Genomic DNA, 20,797 nt, shown 5'->3' on the forward strand with positions numbered 1-20,797 from the left:
TTTCTTTCCTTCTTCCTTCCTTCCTTCCTTCCTTCCTTTTTTTCTTTCTTTCTCTTTTTCTTTCTTTTTTTTTTTTCCCTCTGAGGTCCAGTTCTGCTAAGGTTCCGCTGTTTTCAATGGCAGGGTTGTTAACTAGGCCTTAGTTACTAGGTTTTGTTGTCTCACTACGTCACCTGTTAACTTGCAGAGAGTCCTGTGTCTTCAAACTGGACCAGCTTAAAGAGAAGGAGTTCAGAAGAAGAAAGCAATAGTTTAGTGGCCATCCCATGTATTTTTAAAAAGATTTTAAAATTATGAAAGTAAGAGCTCAGTATGTCAATTGACACCCTCTCTCTTCTACTGTGTGCCAGACCCCATGAAGGCTGAGAGACTAGGCGTGTATTGGTAGCATCTTTGCTGAAGTAGAAGTCTAGTGACTTATCTACGCAGACCACAGGCAAAGAAGCAACCACGCAGATCACCCATAATGTGACAGGTGCTTTGAAAATCAGGAACAGGGAATGGAACGTGAGTGGGAGTTTTAGATAGTGTGATTCAGGGAGGTTCTCAGGAGAGGCTGTGACTACTCAATAGATATTTAGGGCTGGGAAGTAACATGGGATTGCTGCTCCCAGCATCCTGGTCTCCTTTCACACAGTCTCACATTAGGAAAACATTGACCGGAACTTTCTCTAGTGAGATAAATCAGGAGAATAAGGCAATTCAAACTGAATCAGGTGAACAGTTCAAATTATTGACGATGCTTATCTTGGGAGAAACAGAGCCTAGGAGGTACGTGGCAGATATCTTCAAAATTTTTGAGCATGCTACGCAGGAGGCATTGGATTCCTTCTGTTTAAGCTATTTTGAAAAAAGCTACAAGGAGATGGATATTGATTGGTTGAAGAGGAAGCTTATTATTTGCATCATTGTCATGATGATTAGTGTGTGTGTGTTACATGAGGAGGAGGAAGAACAGGCGTGCATATATTAGATCATATGTGGAAATCAGAAGACAACGTTGTGGAATTAGTTCCAGGGTTGGAACTCAGGTCTCCAGGCTTGGTCAGCAAGTGCCTTTACCTGCTGAGCCAGCTCACCAACCTCTTGTGTTGGGTTTGCTTTTTTTTTTTTTTTCTTCTTTTTTTCTTTTGTATAGGACAACGGGATCACTTGGCAGGGAGATTATGGATGGGATACGAGTGACAGATGGACAGTCACACTGGATGACTTTTAAGAGTCTGAAAGCTGCTGGGCAGTGGTGGCGCACACCTTTAATCCCAGCACTTGTGAGGCAGAGGCAGGCGGATCTCTGTGAGTTCGAGGCCAGCCTGGTCTCCAAATTGAGTTCCAGGAAAGGCGCAAAGCTACACAGAGAAACCCTGTCTCGGAAAAAAAAAAAAAAAGAGTCTGAAAGCTTTTGATTATGTGACCTTCAGGAATGGTAAAATTATTACCTCATAAGACCTTTCATTCTATAGGCGTTCCACAGCAGAGAAAAGAATGTAGTAGATAAGGCAGCTATCTCCAAGGAAGGAAGGTAGTATTCCATGGGTCTGTTTCCCAATTTACTCTAAAATATTTGGTCTCCCAAGCAATTCACTGATTGGGTCTAAGTGTGCCATGTCAGAGACACAGACAGGCACATCTGTGTCTTTACCCCATGTCAGAATTCATTGAATAACAATAAACTCACAGGCGACTTTGCTTTCTTTGGTTGGCTGCAATTTGCCAAGCAGTCCTGATTTCCCTTGATAGCTGGCTGCTGGCAAACACAGATCATTTGATTACAATCTTAACTACTAATAAAAAAATCTCCATTTTGTACACATTACACATCACACAGCAAATCTACCTATCCCTCTATCCATCTATAGACATGAAGGTTTCAGAACGGCTGTTATAGAGACTGCAGAGTTTAGGGAGCTTAAAGAAATCTTACTGGAGGCAGAGGCAGAGAGCTAGAATGGATGCAAAAGAATTACCAGAGGTAGTTAGATAAGATTAACAAGCCATTTGGAGAAGACTCCAGTTGGAAAACTACCTGAAACTCGGAGCTGAGTGGCAGTGTTTCAGGGTCCAGCTGAGCTGGAAGGCAAAGGGCCATGGTGATGAGGCACAGCATGGGGCCTGGATGGGTGATGGAATGGGTGGATGGGCAGAAAATCAAGGAAGCCTTGCCAAGTGGTGGAGACACAGCTGAGCTGAAGCCTCAGGGGCAGTCATGAGTTCTCAACCCGTCAGTCCCTTGGCACACACACTGGTCACATGACCGGCTTCTGGGACTGCCTCCATCACAGTGTTAGGTGTCTTCCTCTTTATGGAGTTCAGGAGAGAGCCGCTGGTCTGGTGTGTCCAGTAAGGTCTCGGGTTTTCCTGATATGGTTTTACCTTGCAGTTTTAGGAGTAAGTTACTTTCCAGTCTGCCTCAGGATTGGTGCTGAATGGGAGAAGGTTTCTATGTGTGCTACGAAATACAGAATCCTCCTCTTCTGCCTTTGCACTCAAAATGAAGCCAAAGAAACCTGGAGAGAGGCACAGCTAGAGAGTCGCTGTTTTACACAATATGGAATAACTTAGAGCAGGGCACAGTTGTGACCGCCATGGACTCCTTCCCCAAACCTAGGAACGCCCTCTGCCATTCGTTTTCAGGAGCCCATAACTAAGTAGCTCAGCCAATTACTCAGGAAACGGACCAAGCTCTGGGAAAGTTACCTGACAATAAATCTCGTGTTTTCCACTCCTCTCACTGTGGTTTCTGAGTTTCCCCTTTTCCCTCTGGAGGGTTGGGTGCATCATGTCCCCGTATTCCACTCTCATTTAGTCCAGGAACTTAGCTCAGTCTGTAAATTTGTAGGGATTCAGCTTCCTTCCTCCTTTGCTCTTTTTCCCCCCCTCAGGAAACTTGCCATCAGCACAAACCCACCAAGAACTTCTGCCTTCTCACAATGCCTCAGGAAAAGAAGTTAAGACCAGATCTGAAGTCAGTCTTCCCTCTGATCCGGATAGGTGACCCTACAGCCAAGGGACAGCAGTGGTGTAGGTGAAGTGCTGGCTCTTACTGGGCTCGTTTTCTCTCCCCTCTTTCCCTTGTTCATCCTGCTTGATCAGTTAGCAAACACACATGAGAACCCAAGCGGATTTAGGATAAGGTCGGCTGGAAGCGGATGCAACGGAGAAGCATCCTTGTGCAGTTTTGGCTGTAAAGGAGATGTCAAAACACCTAAGACGTTCTTCGTGTTTCATGAGCTAAGTGTTGTCTTCAGCAACAGGGCCTTGCCATCAGGGGGTGGAGGCACGGAGGCACGGAGGCACATAGGAACTCAGAGACTGTGGCAGCTGGTACAAGACCCAAGTAGATTCCAGACAGAAGGGTCCCAGCACTGACAAGTGGATGTGGGCTCCTACCCTTAACCAAGGAACTATCTGCAATTAAGACCCGCAGGCAAAGGGAAAATTGGTTTTCTACAATGGAGTCTCACTAGGTATATTGACTACGTTTCAGGACAGGCCCCAAGCCCAGGAAGAGCTGGCCAACACAACAAAATAAAACCAATGGTGGCTTTTTTTGTGAACTTTTAATTTAATTGTTCTTTGTTTTAGCATTTTATTGGTCTTTTGCTTGTTTGTTTTGATTTTCATTTTTTATGGGTTTTTGTGTTTCTTATTTTATTTTATTTTTTAATTCTTTTTTTGGAGAGAGAGAAAACAAAGTTGAATGAGGAGGATCTGAGAGGAATTGAGGGAGGGGAAGTCATGATCAAAATTTTTTGTATGGAAAACATTGTTTCAATAAAAAGGAAGAAAAAAAAGGCAGGGTGGTGGCAGCACATGCCTTTAATCCCAGCACTCCAGAAGTAAAGGCAGGCATATCTCTGTGAGTTCGAGGCCAGCCTGGTTTACAGAGTGAGTTCCAGGCCAGCCAGGGCCACACAGAGAAACCCTGTCTTGAAAAACAAAAATGCAAAATGAAACAAAGAAACCAAAAAATAAGACACTATGACCTATGATATCACTTATATGCTAATGAAAGAAACACAGCAATGCAAAAGTAAAGTTTTCCACTGGCGATAATTTCAAGAATGAAGGAAAATGTATTCTAAGGTCTGTGTTTGGAGGAGACAGCAAAATGAAAGTGTGAGTTAAGGACCAGAGGAACAAATGCTATGAGGATACAAAATAAAAGGAAGTTTTGCAAGGCTGGGGAGTTGGCTCAGTTAAGTGCTCACTGCACTCATTTCAGGCCTGAAGTTTGATCTCTGGTGTCCAGGTTAAAAGGCCGGGCTGTGTGGTGCAAACTCCGATTGCCAACAGCGGGAAGTGGAGACGGGAGGATCCCTGGAGTTTCCTGGCCAGACAGTCTAGCAAACTCCAGGTTCAATGACAGCCCCATCTCACAAAGTAAGAGACTGACTGAGGGAGACACCCACACATATCTCTGTCCTCCACACATATGCACCTCTGTATGCACAGATGCATGCACACACATGAGCAATTTTTTAAAAAATAAACATAAGGAGGTTTTATTTGAAATTATTCATAGGAGGAGAGTTTATCTCATCTTGAGAAGACAGGGGATTCTGGAACTAGCTGAAAGGTTTGTAGTGTGACCAGTATCCCAACTCCTCCATTTTTTTTTTTAACCAATAACCCAAACCCCTGGTCATTGTCCTTTCTTCCTTGGGATCTCTGAGGATGTAGCTGACTTTTAGGTGACTAGCCAGTAACCCACAGCCCTAGATCAACCACGTGTACTTTTGTTGGTTAAGGTTTTCCACTGAGAATGATTTCAAGACCGAAGGGAGGTATTCCGAAATCTATGCTTTGAGGAAACAGAAAAAAATGTATCCTAAGCTCATCTTCGCTCCAGTCTGCCAGAGAAGGGCAAAGGAAGACGGTAAGCTCTCCTCTCCCCGCACTGTGCCTTACGACACTGAGATGTGGCCTGGAGGGAGAATCTGCCAGGCTTAGAGAGTGGCTTGAGCTGGCATCTGTTGTGATGGTCCAAACACTACTTTTCCTTTTTTTTTTTTTTTTTTTTTTTTTTTTTAACCGGAGCTGAGGACCGAAGCCAGGGCCTTGTGCTTGCTAGGCAAGTGCTCTACCACTGAGCTAAATCCCCAACCCCACTACTTTTCATTGTAGAAGGAAAGTTAAGATGGTGCTAGACTATTCTGATACTCAAAATTGGAGAAGGTTCAAGAAAGTATAGGGTTTCCTGAACGATAACATCTACTACTTTCATAGTTTTTGCCATGATGCATTTTAAAGTAAAACAAACAAACAAACAAAACAAACAAACAAACAAAAAAAACCTCTTAAACTAAATACTATAATTGCTGACAACATTGCTTTGACATTTAGGTACATATAGCTTAAAATGTTTATCTGTGTACAACCTAAAGCCTCTCAGATGTGTGAGCATATCATACTTTCTGGAAAAATGCTTTAAAGGGCCAAAGGCTAAGTCAAGAGGCAGAGGCAGGCAGATCTCGTGAGTTTACCTGGTTTACATAGTGAGTTCCAAGACAGCTAGAGCTACTTAGTGAGACCTCGTCTTGAAAGGACAACAAAAAGTATGAGTCTCAGAGCCCCACAAGTCGCTTTGAGATGGGCTGAGAAGAGGGTGGGAAGGGGGTTATAGAAGAAGGTATAGTAAGAGAGCTCATATATTGTCTCTCATTTGAGAACACCCATGGAGGAGAGCTCTGTGTTAGACTTGTACTGAACACCAAAGGTAAAGACAGTCTAGACCAAGAAGGGCCTTGTATAGTATATAAACATGGGCTTGGATTTTCTCCATTAAATAGTTGGGCCTCACTGAAGGGTTTTGGGGTGTCAAATACATCTGTATATTAGACATGCAACTGACTTCACCAACCAGAGCTTTAGCCTAAGACAGTCATTTTGAAGAGATAGAGGTTCTATTATACCACCCCTTCACTGGCTCCTTTCATCTTCTCTGCTCCGCCTACCCCGCTTTGCCATCTCTTCCATTCTATACCTACCTATGCTTTTCCTTAACCCATATACAACTAAAACCAACCTGTGGTGAGGGGAAAATGGATTGATGTATAAAAGAACTGAAGAAGCAGAAGGGTCCATCTTGCTTAAAGAGTCCAGCCTCACCACACCTCTAGTTTCTTCTTCCACAGATTTCCTTCCCATCCCCGTTCTTGGTAATTGCCAGGTTTCTTGACCCTGTCCCTACCTGACTCCCAATAACTATGAGCCAAGGGAAAAGAGGGTCTCTATAGCAGGTCTTTCTTGTCAGACTTTCTTTGAACCACCATCTCCCAAATAATGACACAAAGACTTAATATTAATTATGAAAGCTTGGCCTTAGCTTAGGCTTGTTTCCAACTAGCTCTTATAACTTATATTAACCTAAACTCACCTGCTTATATTAATCTATATTCTGCCACATAACTCTTTACCTCTCCTCCACACTGTACATATAATTACCTCTGCATCTCACTGGCTTAATCCCCAGCATGCCTCAGATTCTTCCCAAGTTCCTCCCCCACCCCCAACTCCTGCCTATCCTCTCCTGCCTAGCTATTGGCCATTCAGCTCTTTATTAAACCAATCAGAAGGTGCCTTGGCAGAGACACATCTTCACAGTGTACAAAAAGATGATCCCACACCAGGTTTCTCCTCCAAAGCCTGGTTATTTTCAGCCCCAGAATATAGAAGAGGAAACATCTATTTCTTTTATGTGAAATTCCACCTAATGAGTATGGGTTAGACTTCATAAGCCATACGAGGCAGCTATAATCATTAGCATAGTACTTAAAAATTTAAATTAGATTTATTAACTTTATTTTATGTATGAGTGTTTTGCCTACATGCTGTGTACCGCATGTGTGCTTGGTATCCAGAGATCGGAAGAGAGTACATCAGATTCCCTGGAATTGGAGTTACTAATAGTTGTGTGCTGTTAATTAAACCTGGGTCCTCTGCATGAGCAACAAGTTCTCTTTAAGTACTGAGCCATCTCTCCAACCTCTATCATAGCATTTCCAAGCTAATATCTCCTCTGTCCCACATTGTTGTCCCGTGATATTTTGTGTGTGTATGTGTGTGAGAGATCTGGGTAGAAGTTGTTAGAGGATGGTTAGGAGGTTGCCTAAGAGGCAAACCACGCCCTGAACCGAGGACAGCAGTTAAGATCCTTCATCAATAGACAACGCCCTAAGAACAGGTGAAGCCAGAAAGACCATCTAGAAATGTGACGCCATCCATACTAAAGGTAGAAAAAGTGTGTTATTCATACTCCGAGACCAGAAGGAAAATGAGAAAACATTTTGGGAAAGCACTGAGGCGTGTGATGAGTGTGTCCCTTAAATTACTTTAGTGTTAATACGGCTACAGATTGAATCATTTGAAAAGGGTGAGCGCTACGAAGACTACACTGGCAGTGGGTTTTGGTGAAGAAGGAATCCAGAACCCTAAGAGGTCAGAAATGGCAGTCCCAAAATCTACCCTCTTGGTAAGAGTGAAGACCAGCTTTCCGGTCCCTCCAAACGTATCGCATCACGCCTTCCTTAAGTATCCTTCTAGTACTTTCGGAGATGCACTTTCAATGTGTCCTGTGCTTTGTTGTAGCTTCCAAGAAGTCAGAGGGTGAGAAGCCAACTTCGCAAGTGCTCTGGGAACCACTGACATTTTCAAAGCTCCTGGAAGAGAAGCCCACCAGATGTGTGCCAGGAGATAGCGTCTTTCGCTATGGGAGGGCCCAGCAGTGGGTTATCAAGAATGCCGCTGTCATTAAGTGAAGGCAAATCCTTCAAGTCCAACTCCTGGCTCTCCAAGAAACTGAGGAGGCCTAGAGAAGTCACCAACCAAATAAAGTTCCACACTTGCTGCCTCAAACCCGGGTTGCAGAGGCTGGGAAGCGGGGCGGGGCAAGCCTCGGGGCAGCGCCTGGCCCCGCCCCTGTGCGGCAGTGGGCGGAGCAGAGGGCGTGCCTGCGTCCCTAGGGGGTGAGGGCGGCCACGGCTGCCCGAGGGGGGCGGGCCTTGGCCCCGAGTGACGGCCCGTCGGCCCAACCGGTGTGAGAATACGGGGCCGGCCTTCCTGCAGCGTCTTCCGCTCGCCGGCTGCGGCGCCTGGGACGGTTGCGGTGGGTCTGGGCGCTGGGAAGCCGTCCAAGATGATTAAAAAATTCGACAAGAAGGACGAGGAGTCTGGTACGCGCGGCGCTCCGGACGCCCACCCTCAAGCGCAGAGGTCCCCTCCCCTCGCCCGCAGCCACCTGCTCCGGGGGGCCGGCCGCAGCGGAGGGGGGTCTGCCCGAAGCCCCTCCCCCGGCGCCGGGGCCTCCCCTCGGGCCGCGCGCTCCCGGCCCGGGTGTCGCCTGGAGCGCTCGGCGGCTCCGCCCCAGCGCGTCCCCGCCCCCCGCGCCCGCCCCCCGGCTGCGCCCCTCAGAGCCGGCCCTCCGCGGGGCCCTGTCGGGGGGCGAGGAGTTGCGCGCGCATGTCTCGGTAGCCTGGGGTTGCTGGTGGGGTTAGGCCCCAGGGCGAGCACCCCTTGTCTTTTGGGGCTGGGGTCGACCGGGCCAGGGTTGCGTGTTTATGGACTCTGAAGGGCCTTGATTCTCCTGTTCCCAGGGGTTAAGACTGCCCGGTGGGACACAGCTCATTGAATTGCGCAGGCATCCAGAAGTGACTTGCGTGTTGATACCTGTCTGTGGTGCAGTGCAAACTGGGGAAGATGCCAAGCCTCTTCAAAAAAAAAAAAAAAAATCTTCAGCTCTTCAGTGGTAGCTGCTCTCACAAGTGTGGTGGAAGGTTGGGTTAGTGGACCTTCATGGCCTCATCCTGCATGGCCTCTTTACATTTGTGATTCTCTGCGAAACTGTTCCTTTCTGCTTCAGTACATGTGTGAGACACATAAGATAGGGCTTGCTTTTAGGGAAATCCATAGTGTCCTGTCATCTCATTTCTCTTGGTGGTGGTGGAAACGACACATTTGTTAACATCCATGGGGTGGGGGAGGGGGAAGCAGGCAAGGAAGGCCTCATTTTGGACAGGGTTCTTCTATCTTAGAGAAGTCCAAATTCTCCCAGTATGTCAATGACAGAATCTGTACCAGAATAAAAATTACTTCATCCAATGTATTTGCATATTAGTAATGGTTGTCCTTGTGACTTCCAAGGGATCATCCTGTTTAGGTGAGATTTCCCAAGCATGCAATATCCTTCTCTAGAAAAGTCTTTGTAGGACAGCTACTGAAGACCTTCTCTTTTTCTTGTGCTATAGGTAGTGGTTCCAATCCTTTCCAGCATTTGGAGAAGAGTGCTGTCTTGCAGGAGGTATGGCATGGATGTGTACAGTCCCTTGTCGATTCTGTTTGAGAATGATGGGCGTAGACCCACCTGACAGGCTAAAAATCACTCTTCCCCATATTTGATCAGAGAAAGAAATTCATTTTTCATTATATATTAAAAGTAATGAAAGAGTGTAACCGAGTGCACAGGATATAGGGGAAAGGACAGTCTAGAACTATAGAGCTAGACAGACATACAGGCTCTGGTGTGTCCTGGGGGATTGTAATGAAATACCAGAAGAAGTAGTGGTGAGTGCAAGGCTATTGGAAGACTTGACAGATACTGAGCTCTTGATGTTCATATGTAGTCGAGGTTCTTTAAAGTTGAAGTAGTCAACCTAAGGGAATGAGAGAGTATAGATAGGAAAGTCCAGGTCACATCCAGTTACTTACTGTATACCATATAACTTGAGAGCATAGACAACTGACGTTATTTGGATATTGTACTAACATGATGTTCATGTTATTAAAGATGTTTTGCTGTCCTCTGTGGTAGAAAATACACTATATATAGCATATTGTTTTGCATATTTCTGTAGGCACGCATATTCAATGAAACCCCCATCAATCCGAGAAGATGCTTGCATATCTTGACAAAGATTCTGTACTTACTCAACCAGGTAAACTATTCTGACTTCCTTAGATTTGTGTATTAGGACAGAAATCCATGACCCATAGTGAAATACTTACTGAAAGGCAGAATTGTTTTTTAAAAAATTATGAAATTTGAAAATCCACAGTGTTTGTTTAGAACAATAATGTGTAAAAACTCTTTAATATAAGGACTATGTTTCTTCTTAAATTCATGAGGTATTAAGCCAGCTAAACATGTACATTTTAATAGATATAGTGACTTGAATTCAACAAATAATACTTAGAATATACTTGTTACATGTAATTATTTTTAACTTTTTAAAGTTTTATTTATTTTATTATTTTATGTGTATGAATGTTTTGCCAGAATGTATGTATGTGCACCATGTGTGTGCTCGGTGTTCATGGAGGTCAGAAGAGGACATCAGGTCTCCCCTGAGACTAGAGTTACAGTTGTGAGCCACCACATCAGTGCTGGGAATCAAACCTGGGTCCAACTCTCCAGATCAGTTTACATGTACTTTGAGATCCTTTGAAAATTTAATGTTAAGTCAGACAGATTTCAAGCATTTTGTTTGCTTATTTATTTGGCATAATTGTGAGATGTTGAAGTTTTTGTCTTAATGTTCAGGTTTTATATGAGTATCATTATTACACTAATACTACCAATGTGATTCTGGACAAGTAATTTAACCATTATGTGCCTTACTGCTCTTCTGTAAATGAAGATTATACCAATACCCGCCTCCCTCCCAAGATGGTTTCTCTGTGGAACTCACGTTGTAGACCAGGCTGTCCATGAACTCACAGAGATGTCTGCCTCTGCCTCTTGAGTGCTGGGACTAAAGGTGTGTGCCACTTGATAATTCCATATTATCATAATACCATTATTATAATAGTGTTAGGTACATAGTTTGTGTTTAGAAATACTTTTCATTTGTAACTCAGCGAGTTTTATTGCATACCTGCTGTATCTTATGTACTGGTGTTATATAGGCATTGGTGTTATAGCAGATAAACCCCCCCCCCAATTTTTTTAATTCTGTGTTGTATTATTGCTATTAATTTTGTTTTTTGCTTTTGCCTCAAACTGTAAATACAGTCTCACAAACATTAAAGCCTTAGAAAATATGATTTTATTTTGTAGACAATATATATCTTTATAGGTATTTATATACAAACCTATATATGTCATATACCTAAGATATTTATATGTAATGCTAAATATGTTATACTTACCAACTTAAATTCTAAGAAAAAAATTTATTTTTTTACATTTACTTATTAACTTTATGTGTGCTTGCATCAAGTGCATGTGGAGGTTAGTTCTTTCTACCATGTAGGTCTGGGGATTGAACTCAAGTCATCAACCTTGGTGATAAGTGTCTTTGTCCACTGAGCCATCTCATCAGTCTCTAAAATAACATTTTTATCATGTTGTTTTATAACTAAAGACCTAAAGATTTAACAAAATTTTGTTGTTTGCAAATGAAGACTGAGAAATAAGCATGTAATTTTAAAAAAGACATTATCTGTTCATGAACAGCATAACCCTACTGTGTCAGCATGTTAGGAACGTTTAAGCCAAAATCAGTCTGACTTAACTTTGTGTTACATATGTTGTAGTGTGTCCAAAGTGGCTAACTCCATTGTATCAGCAGAATTTGGAATAGTCAAAGTTGATTCAAAGTAGTCAAAGTCAGAATTGACCAATATCTCTTTCTTGGAGCAACTCATGTTGAGACAGTTGTCTTGATAAGGAGAATGAGCATAAACTTGGTAATGTAGCCGGGCGGTGGTGGCGCACGCCTTTAATCCCAGCACTCGGGAGGCAGAGCCAGGCGGATCTCTGTGAGTTCGAGGCCAGCCTGGGCTACCAAGTGAGTTCCAGGAAAGGCGCAAAGCTACACAGAGAAACCCTGTCTCGAAAAACCAAAAAAAAAAAAACTTGGTAATGTAAACAGGTTTGGGAGCATTTATTTTATCTCCTTCCCTGGTTCTTGGTAGAACATTAGGAGGGAAAAACAAAAGCAAAAACCTTCAGAATTTCTACCAGAGTTGACCGAGCCACATATTCTGAGCTGTAAGTCAAAAAGGAACAAGATTTTTCTAAGATGACTGAAGAATCCCACAGGCTTTTGGGTATTTGTTAAGTTTCACAGTAAGAAAGTTCTCTCTCTTGCTGATAAGCAAGTTGGACACCGATTGAAATAGCTGCAAACTCTTGTTATTCTTTGTCTTTCATCCTAAACCTGAGACTTTTTTTTTTTTTATTAAAATTCTTATACCCATGGCAAATGGATATAAGACTACTTGTATTTTATGTAAAATCTGAACTCTGAAAACAAATGGAGCCCATTATGCTATATAGGATCATTTTTAATGAAAGAAGTAAGTGTTGAAATGGTAATACTTGAGGAAGTCTGTGACCAGAGATGTTTTGAAAATTAGTGAATTAAGTTGTCTAGCTGAGCTACTGCCAGACCAGCAGCATTGGCATGTCTGGGAGCTTGTACCAAGTGAAAAATGCCATGTGCCCTCAAGATTTCACTGAAGGGGACTGTATTTTTGACAACGCCCCTAAATGATCTGTTATTCACATTAAAAATCCTAAGATCCAAATCATTTTCTAAGAGTTTAGGTCAGTGTCTTGGGCTCCATAGCACCTGGAAACGTAATAATAAGGTGAATCTAGATCCTCCTCTTTTGGTTTGGACCCTGTTTTGCCATATTTTCTGGGATTCCTCATAAGCAGTCCTTTACAGTTTTATATATATGATGCAGTTGTCCTGTACTGGGCATGTGCCAGGCATTAGATTGTGGAAATTTACAAGGTGTAATCCCTGTTTTTAGGTTATGTGACCTTATTATGCAATGCTGATTGGAAATTCTACTTCCTGTCATGTTTTGCCTCCCTGTAAATCCTTGAGGCAGTTTCTGTTAAAGGTCTGTAGAGACTACAATTCCAGAACTGTGCTGTGCTATTTTGAATTATTTTAAATAATAAGTCTCTAAATGCCCCTGAGGGGCTTTTCTCCCCTGCAGGTTTCTAAATTGAAAGCAGAAAAGTTGCCAAGAATGTTTATAAAGAAATCTCCTGAATTAAAAATGATTTCTTGAGAAATAAAGAGAAAATCCTTAACATCTGTATTTTTTTAGTTTAAAAAATTGTTTTAAATTTTACTTAGGGTGAGCCCTTTGGAACTATGGAAGCTACAGAAGCCTTCTTTGCAATGACTCGCTTGTTTCAATCTAATGATGTAAGTCTTTTTTATCTTTTATGATGAAAACATTTATTTTCCCCAGGGAACTTAGAATGTTCCAAATTAAAGAGCGTTGCTTGAAATGTTTAAAATTACTTTACAGCCGTTTATCTTTATAAAACTTACAAATGCTTTTTAAATAATATGTGAACGTGGAAGAATTAAAGTATATAGCATAAAGCTGTTCCTGAAGTCATTAGGGAAAAATGTTGATAACTATAGGTCTACATGTGTTGGTTCTTAGTCGGGTTTCTTGTGGGCCTGGACTATTGGTCAGCGGGGCTGGCAGTGGAAAAGAGCTGGCTTTGGCCTGGGGGCAACAGTAAGCCTGCCAGCCCCGCTGTAGCTGCTCTCATTACCCTGGGCCCCTCAGTGCTCAGAGCACAATTGCTGCTGCTCTCCTCCCGTTTTCTGAATGTGGCACATTTCTTCTGTGCCCAGGTTTAACACAGAAACACACAGGAGTAGGATTCTGGGATATATATTTCTTAGCTTTAGGTTAGCCTATATTTGCCAAATTCTTTTCATATATACAGCACAGGCTACATTTTGTGTCCCAATTCCCAGGACCACTGGAGATTTGAGTCTGTCCATATGTCTAGATAATGAAAATTTTAGGAGTAGTTCTTCAGGAAAATCAACAGACCCCTGTAAGACAGTTATATTAAGGGAGGCTTCTATATATGCTCAGGCAGATCCTCTCAGATCAAAGATTACTTGTATTGACAAAAGATGCTTGGCAGAATTTGGGCTTTTAGGTACCTTCGTCAGAATCTGTCTACTTGTCTCTACCTCACTTTCAGATCCTCTTCCTTGCCAATCAAGTTCTCCAGGGGTATGGCTTCAATTTGTTTTGTAATTAAACTTCCTGCAGGATATGCTTTCCCAGTTTTGTGGTCACATGGTCATGGCAAAAGGCTTCCTGTTATACAGTAATACACACACACACACACACACACACACACACATAAACATACACACACACACACCCCTAACCAGAGAGGATCTCTGATCCTTCACAGACTTTCAGCTGTCCATTTAAACTTGTTAAGCTCATCATTTTCTTTCAAAATAAGATTTGTGTGTGTATGTGTGTGATGTGTGTGTGCACACATGCCATGGTGCCTTTGTGGAGAAGACCACTTGCAAAACTCACTTCTCTCCTTCTACCATGAAGGTCCCAGTGATTGAACTCAGGTCTTCAGTATTGGTAGCAAGTGCCTTTACCTGCTGAATCATCTTTATCAGCCCCCCAAACAAGTTACTTTTAACATTTTAAGTTTTAACAACTTAATTTTTATTAAAATGTACTCTGGCAACAACTGCTTATTTACCCAAAATGTTGTCTTCTATAGGTCTTTGCGAATGATGACTTAAATATTTATACTGTTTCATGCTATGGACTACTTAGATTCCCTGATTCTCTAGAAACAGGATCATTGATGTCTTCAGTCCAAACAGAGAAGCAGTTTCAAGTTCTTAGCCTTCAGGACATGCTTCCCTTTAATAACTTCCTGTACCAACAATTCAGGGTTCAATCAAACAAGTAGAGCCACTGTGAATATTAGGGGATTAGGGATTTCCTTCAGGAATTAGACTAGAAAAGTAGGCATTTCAAGTTGTTGGAATAGGGCCCAAAGACTTGCTCTTATAAAAGTCAGGCAAGGCTGTATGTAGCTCTGATTTTGCAGCTTTGTACCTGGTTTTGGGCCAGATGGGGTCAGCAAATAGTTATAGGATTAAGGGGTTATAAGTGATGATAGAGTGAACAGGGTTGTTGAAGCCAAGAGTGGTGGCTATCACTGATAGAGGCTGTGACAGTGAAAATGAGTCACCATTGTAATGAATGATGGTAGGTGATATAGAATAAGGGCATACTATTTCAAATCTGGAACATTTTAGGGAAGGAGGTGCACTGAAAGAAGGTGGTGTTGAGCTGAAAAGCAGTGGAGAGTGGCTTCTTTGTCTGGAGGCCACCAGTTAGAAAGAAAGCAGGGCAGTTCTTAGGGAATAGAAGATTTCAGTTTGATAGAAGGATAGGAACATTTATGGAAGAAGATTGGAATAAGGACTTTTTCTGATGAAGAGTCAGAGAACATGGCACTGTGTGTGTGTGCACAAGCTTGAGTTTGTGGGAAGATGGAAAAAAGAATAGTTCATAATCCTTTTTTTTTATAATGTCTGTAGAATTTGTAATGGTATCTATCATTTTGATATGGCTAAATTACATCTTCTTATGTTCCTTAGAGTTTCGTCTAGAGGTTTATATCTTTTAAATATCTTCATGGATCAAGCTTTCTGATTCATTGTTTTTCCTGTTATTTTTTCTCTTCTAAAATAAGGGGGGAAAAGAGAGTGAGCTGAGGATATTGGTTAGTTGGTAGAGTGCTTGACTTGAATGCATGATGCCCTGGGTTCGGTCTCCAGCCCCTCCTAAGCCATGAGTGATGGTGTGCACCTGTAATCACTTGGCAGGTAGAGGCAGGAGGACCAGAAGCTTAGGGCCATTCTTGACTGCTGAGTGAGTTCGGGTCTAGCCTGTGTCACAGTGTGAGACCCATTGAAAAGGTGAAGTAAGAGAATGAGAGCAAGAGAAGAGAAAGACAGACAGACACATAGATTTATCTAACTTTCTATGTAAATGAAGAACGGTGTTTACAGACCTTCACTCCAGAACTGGAATACTAGCAGACAAGTCATTCTAAAGGAACAAACCCACACAGACTGTGTTCTTTAGCTGTAGTTGTAACTGTGCTGCAGCAGGGTTAGAAATCACCGGGGAAAGAAGCCGAAGGGAGGGTAGGAAAAGAACAGTTATTTCGGGTAAATGACTCCATGTTTTGATGTTAAGGACCACATTTCTGGTCTGTTTTCCAGCTGGGTGAAGGGCTGGATTTACCCTGCTACCTTAAATACTAGAGACCCAAACAAAACACACCAAGTTTCAGTTTTAGACAGTATTGTACCAGAGAGAGGAGAAAAGTGAGGGGAAAATCAGTGTACTCGAAGACAGCTGATAGAGAAGCAGTCTGAGAAGAGCTGAGGAAGAAAAGAAAACAGGAAAAAGACGACGACCCGTTACCTACCAGATAATATCTTCAGTTTTTGACAGTTACCCTAAATTGCTTCAGGAACTTAGCAAAATCTAATATTCATCTTTATCTTTTCTCTGCTTGTGGGAAATTTGACAGTCTTAGATACTCTTAACCATATATATGAATACGTAAACAGACATGCTTATATATATATTTCTAAATGTATATATATATATTTTCCCTTTCATTCAAATTTGTCTTTAATACTTTTTTCCTTCCTAATTTTCATTCCTTGTTATATGTCTAAATTACTATCTGGAATAGTTTTCCTTGCACCTGTAGAATATACTTTTTAGAATCTATTCTTTATATACTATTTCTCATCCAATGACATCCCATGTTTATACTTCATGAGTATGAGTGTTTGTTTTCACTGTCAGGACCCCTGATCTGGGAATTTCTCTGTATTTTGTCCATGGCTACATAGTACAACTTTGGGATCAATATTTTCATGTGATTATTGGCCATTTGTATCTTTTTGAATAAATGTCTCTTCACATGTTTCCCTAAGCATAAGTTGGACTGGCTGGGTTTAAAAAATTTAGAAAAGGGCACAGAGTTGGGTAGATAAGGAAGGGGAGGGGGAGTGGATATGATCAAAATATATGAATTTCTCAGAGAACTAACTTCTAAAAATTAACAAATCCTTTGCCCATTTAAAAAATTGTGTTGTGCTTTTGTTATTGAGTTATAATAGTTCATATAATCTAGATGCAAGCCCTATCATATATATTACATTCAAATAGTTCTTATTCTGTGAAGTACTATTTTTAAAAATAAACTTTGATTCATATTCTGTTTAACATTTCTGTGTATTTATCTACATAATGTGTTTTGCTGGCTAAAAGTACATTTATGCCAATACTTTGCCATGTTAGTTTTTAGAAATGTTGCCATTTTGTAGGGCATGAGGTAGTATCTGAATCTAATTTCCGTTTGCCTTAAGACTGCTAACTTGAGCACCCATTTTTTTCTTCTACTTTGGCTAATTTTTTGCACATCCAGTTTTCATCTGCATTTTATGCTAGGTCTTTTATGTAGAATGGAATTTGTTTTAGTTCTGAAATTTTGATTTCTATTTACCATTTTCTTGTTGTTAACTTTGTGCTTGTATGGCTTTGATCTGTTGTATGCTTGCCTGCCTCCCTCCCCTCTGGCACCTTCCCTCCTCTTCCTCTTTCTCTCCTTCCCTTCCTTCTTGTGTTAAATCACACTGAGAATTTTCATTTTCCTCTTCTCTTTTCTTATTGGGCTTAGTGGTGCCAAGCAGGTTTTCTCTGTAGCTTAGGCTATGGAACTGGGTCTGATGTGTGTGAGTTTCTGAACTTAGAAGACACTGAAGGTACTTAGAAGGGTATGGACAGACTAAAGGAGCCTGGGGTCTGCAAATGAACCAGAGATGCAACTGAGGAGAGCTGGGCTGGAGGCTTTGTTATTGTTACTGTCTTACTTTGGATCCTGGTGTCCACCTTGAAATTTTGATAATTTAAAATGGAAGTTGATTATCTAGTAATGAGTCATTTTAGGAGAAACATTGGTATTTGAATGGAGGGGAAAACAGAATTAGTGTTATCTCTTCATACACATTTCTTAATCTTAAAAATACATTTTCTGAGACAAGTCTTTATCACTTTAAGACAGTTATATCTCTGTAGAAGAGTAATTGATAGATAGATAGATAGATAGATAGATAGATAGATAGATAGATAGATAGATGGTTTTTCGAGACAGGGTTTTTCTCTGTGTAACAGCCTTAGCTGTCCTAGAACTTGCCTTGCAGACCAGGCTGGCTTTGAACTCAAAGAGATTCACCGGTCTCTGCCTCAGGTATCTGTGCATCAAGTGGTGTTTTTGTTTAAGAAATAGTAGTATTTTGAGTTTGTTTGTTTGGTTTTTTTTTTTAATATCCATATAGTTTTAAGGATAGTTTTGGTTGATATTTTATTTATTTATTATTTTTGGTTTTTTGAGACAGGGTTTCTCTGTGTGGTTTTGGAGCCCATCTTGGATCTCTCTCAGACCAGGCTGACCTTGAACTCACAGAGATCCGCCTGCCTCTGCCTCCTGAGTGCTGGGATTAAAGGCGTGCACCACCGCTGCCAGGCTCGGTTGATATTTTAAAGGCTATCTCCCTTACTTGTTTTGATGTTTGTTCATGTGTGTGTCAGTAGATAACTTGTGGGAGTTGGTTCTATGCATTCACTATTGGGGTCTAGGGATTAAACTCAGGCCATCGGTTACCCACTCAGCTGTCTTGCTGCTCTAAGATCACCTCTCTTAATATACTTGAAGTCTTACTTAAAATAATTAAAAAGAAAGTAATTTAATTAAAAATTAAAATAATTGTCTTACAAATAACCTATAATCCATAAATACATTTTCAGCAAACATTGAGGAGAATGTGCTACCTTACTATCAAAGAAATGGCCACCATCTCTGAAGATGTGATCATTGTCACAAGCAGGTATGTGAATAGTCTGGGATAAAATACTTAGGTACTTGTGGAATGTTTGCTGTTCTCTTTCTTTTGACTGCCAGGAAGAATTGATAAGAATACCATAAATCATTCTTTTCCAAAATGCAATTGTCATATATGATATTCATTATTCTTTTGATTTGATGTTTCTTTTTGCCTGCCAAAAAGAATTTGTAAGAATGTTGTATCTTAAATCATTCTTTTCTAAAACATGGTTATCATCATATAAAAATCATCCCTATCTGCTAAGAGGGTTACAAAGGGTATTGATACTAGGCTGTGGGTTGGTTTTTAAAAATTTATAAAAATTGGGGCTGAGAGATGGCTCAAGTGGTTAAGAACTTGCTGCTCTTGTGGAGAACCTGAGTTCAGTTCCTAGCACTCATGTTGTGGCACATAACCATCTGTAACTCTAGTTACCAGAGACCCAACACCTGGTTCCTGTGGGTGTCAGGTACACACGTGATATACATACATACTTACATACATACTTGCAAACAGATACTTATACACATAAAACAAAATATATTCTTTTTTTTTTTTTTTTTTTTTTTCAAGAAGACAGGGTTCCTCTGTGTAACAGCCCTGACTATCTAGAAAACTCGCTTTGTAGATCAGGCTGGCCTTGAACTCACAGAGATTCACCTGCCTTTACCTCCCAAGTGCTGGGATTAAAGGTGTACGCCACCACACCAGGCATAAAAATATCTTTTAAGTTCATAAAAATAAATAAAAGCAAAACTGAAAAGTAACTGCTTAATGAAATAGGTATTAATACTTACAACAAATAATATCAAAAGTTATCATTTTACATATAAAGAATTTTTATCCTTAAAAAATACTGAGGGCCTGGTGGTGGTGGTGCACGCCTTTAATCCCAGCACTCGGGAGGCAGAGGCAGGGGGATCTCTGTGAGTTCGAGACCAGCCTGGACTACCAAGCGAGTTCCAGGAAAGGCGCAAAGCTACACAGAGAAACCCTGTCTCGAAAAACCAAAAAAAAAAAAAATACTGAGGGATAGTTCATAAAATAACCATTCTAAAGATCTAAATATCTTTACTCTCTGACACTATTAACCAAAATAAGTAAGCTAAATATTTAAGAATGAGGTATAATATATTTACTTATCAGATCAGCAAAAGAACAAAGAAGTATTGTTACATTCCTCCAAGGAAGACTGGTGCTCTGGTACACAGAGGTAGAGTTCTAAATGGACTTTGTTTTCTAGAAAGCACTTAGGCAGCATTTATGACTGGAGAATTTCATCCTCAGTAATACTACATTCTGAATTACTCATCTGTTGTGTTTCTGTCATTGTTAAATTACTTAATTAGTCATGTAATACATTAGGAGATATTTCAAGCTTTTGGAATTATTTTTGAGTTTGACTTTGAAATATTATATAGATGTGTGTAACATATGGTAGTGAACCCAGTAATGTACTAATAGTTTATATATGTGTGTAACATGTGGTGAACACAGTCATGTATTAATAATAGTGTATATATGTGTGTAACATGTGGTGAACACAGTAATGTATTAATAATAGTGTATATATGTGTGTAGCGTATGGTGTTGAACACAGTAATGTAGTAGTAGTGTATATATATGTGTAACGTGAACCTAGTAATGTAATAGTAGTGTATATATGTGTGTAATATGGTGGTGAACACAATAATGTAGTAATAGTAATTTATCTTTGGCTGCTTGGAATTGTGGCTAATATTTTATCTAAATGTTTGGTAATTTCTAAATATCTTAGAATAAATCTGTATAATTTATAGTAAAATATATAGTATTACTTAGAAATAGTTGCCTTTTTAGTGATTAGCTATAACTCATTTAACTAAATATAGTTTTCATACAATGAAATACATTTTGAAGGAAGGTGCTTATGTTTATTATGTTGAATACAATTTCAATTAAAGCTTTCAGTGGAAATATCAAAAGAGCAGATGTAAAAAGTAACTTAAACAAGAAGAAAATGTATTTCCCGTCATGGAACTGTAAGTCTGCAGGCACAGGCTGGCTGGTGTTGCTGCACCCATTTGACAGTGGCA

At 40.8% G+C, this 20,797-nt stretch overlaps 2 protein-coding genes across 3 annotated transcripts in view; both read left to right on the forward strand.

The window, feature by feature from the left end:
• Positions 1-7,854, forward strand: part of Tsga13 (testis specific 13) — a 30,384-nt gene extending 22,530 nt beyond the window's left edge. Inside the window, exons 11-13 of the mRNA XM_006979421.4 lie at positions 2,880-3,022; positions 4,749-4,876; positions 7,588-7,854. Coding sequence (XP_006979483.2) covers positions 2,880-3,022; positions 4,749-4,876; positions 7,588-7,757 — 441 coding nt within the window. The 3' untranslated portion in view covers positions 7,758-7,854. The remainder of the gene's footprint in view (positions 1-2,879; positions 3,023-4,748; positions 4,877-7,587) is intronic.
• Positions 7,855-7,921: 67 nt separating this feature from the next.
• The window catches only part of Copg2 (coat protein complex I subunit gamma 2), a 135,763-nt gene continuing 122,887 nt past the window's right edge, over positions 7,922-20,797 (forward strand). Inside the window, exons 1-6 of one of the 2 annotated variants that reach the window (XM_042272992.2) lie at positions 7,922-8,171; positions 8,592-8,776; positions 9,243-9,295; positions 9,849-9,929; positions 13,092-13,163; positions 18,646-18,725. In XM_042272992.2, coding sequence (XP_042128926.1) covers positions 8,695-8,776; positions 9,243-9,295; positions 9,849-9,929; positions 13,092-13,163; positions 18,646-18,725 — 368 coding nt within the window. In that variant the 5' untranslated portion in view covers positions 7,922-8,171; positions 8,592-8,694. The remainder of the gene's footprint in view (positions 8,172-8,591; positions 8,777-9,242; positions 9,296-9,848; positions 9,930-13,091; positions 13,164-18,645; positions 18,726-20,797) is intronic. The other variant, XM_006979420.4, reaches the window with a different exon arrangement.

The sequence above is a fragment of the Peromyscus maniculatus genome, chromosome 3 (genome assembly GCF_049852395.1).
Source record: "Peromyscus maniculatus bairdii isolate BWxNUB_F1_BW_parent chromosome 3, HU_Pman_BW_mat_3.1, whole genome shotgun sequence".
In the NCBI taxonomy this organism is placed as follows: Eukaryota; Metazoa; Chordata; class Mammalia; order Rodentia; family Cricetidae; genus Peromyscus; species Peromyscus maniculatus.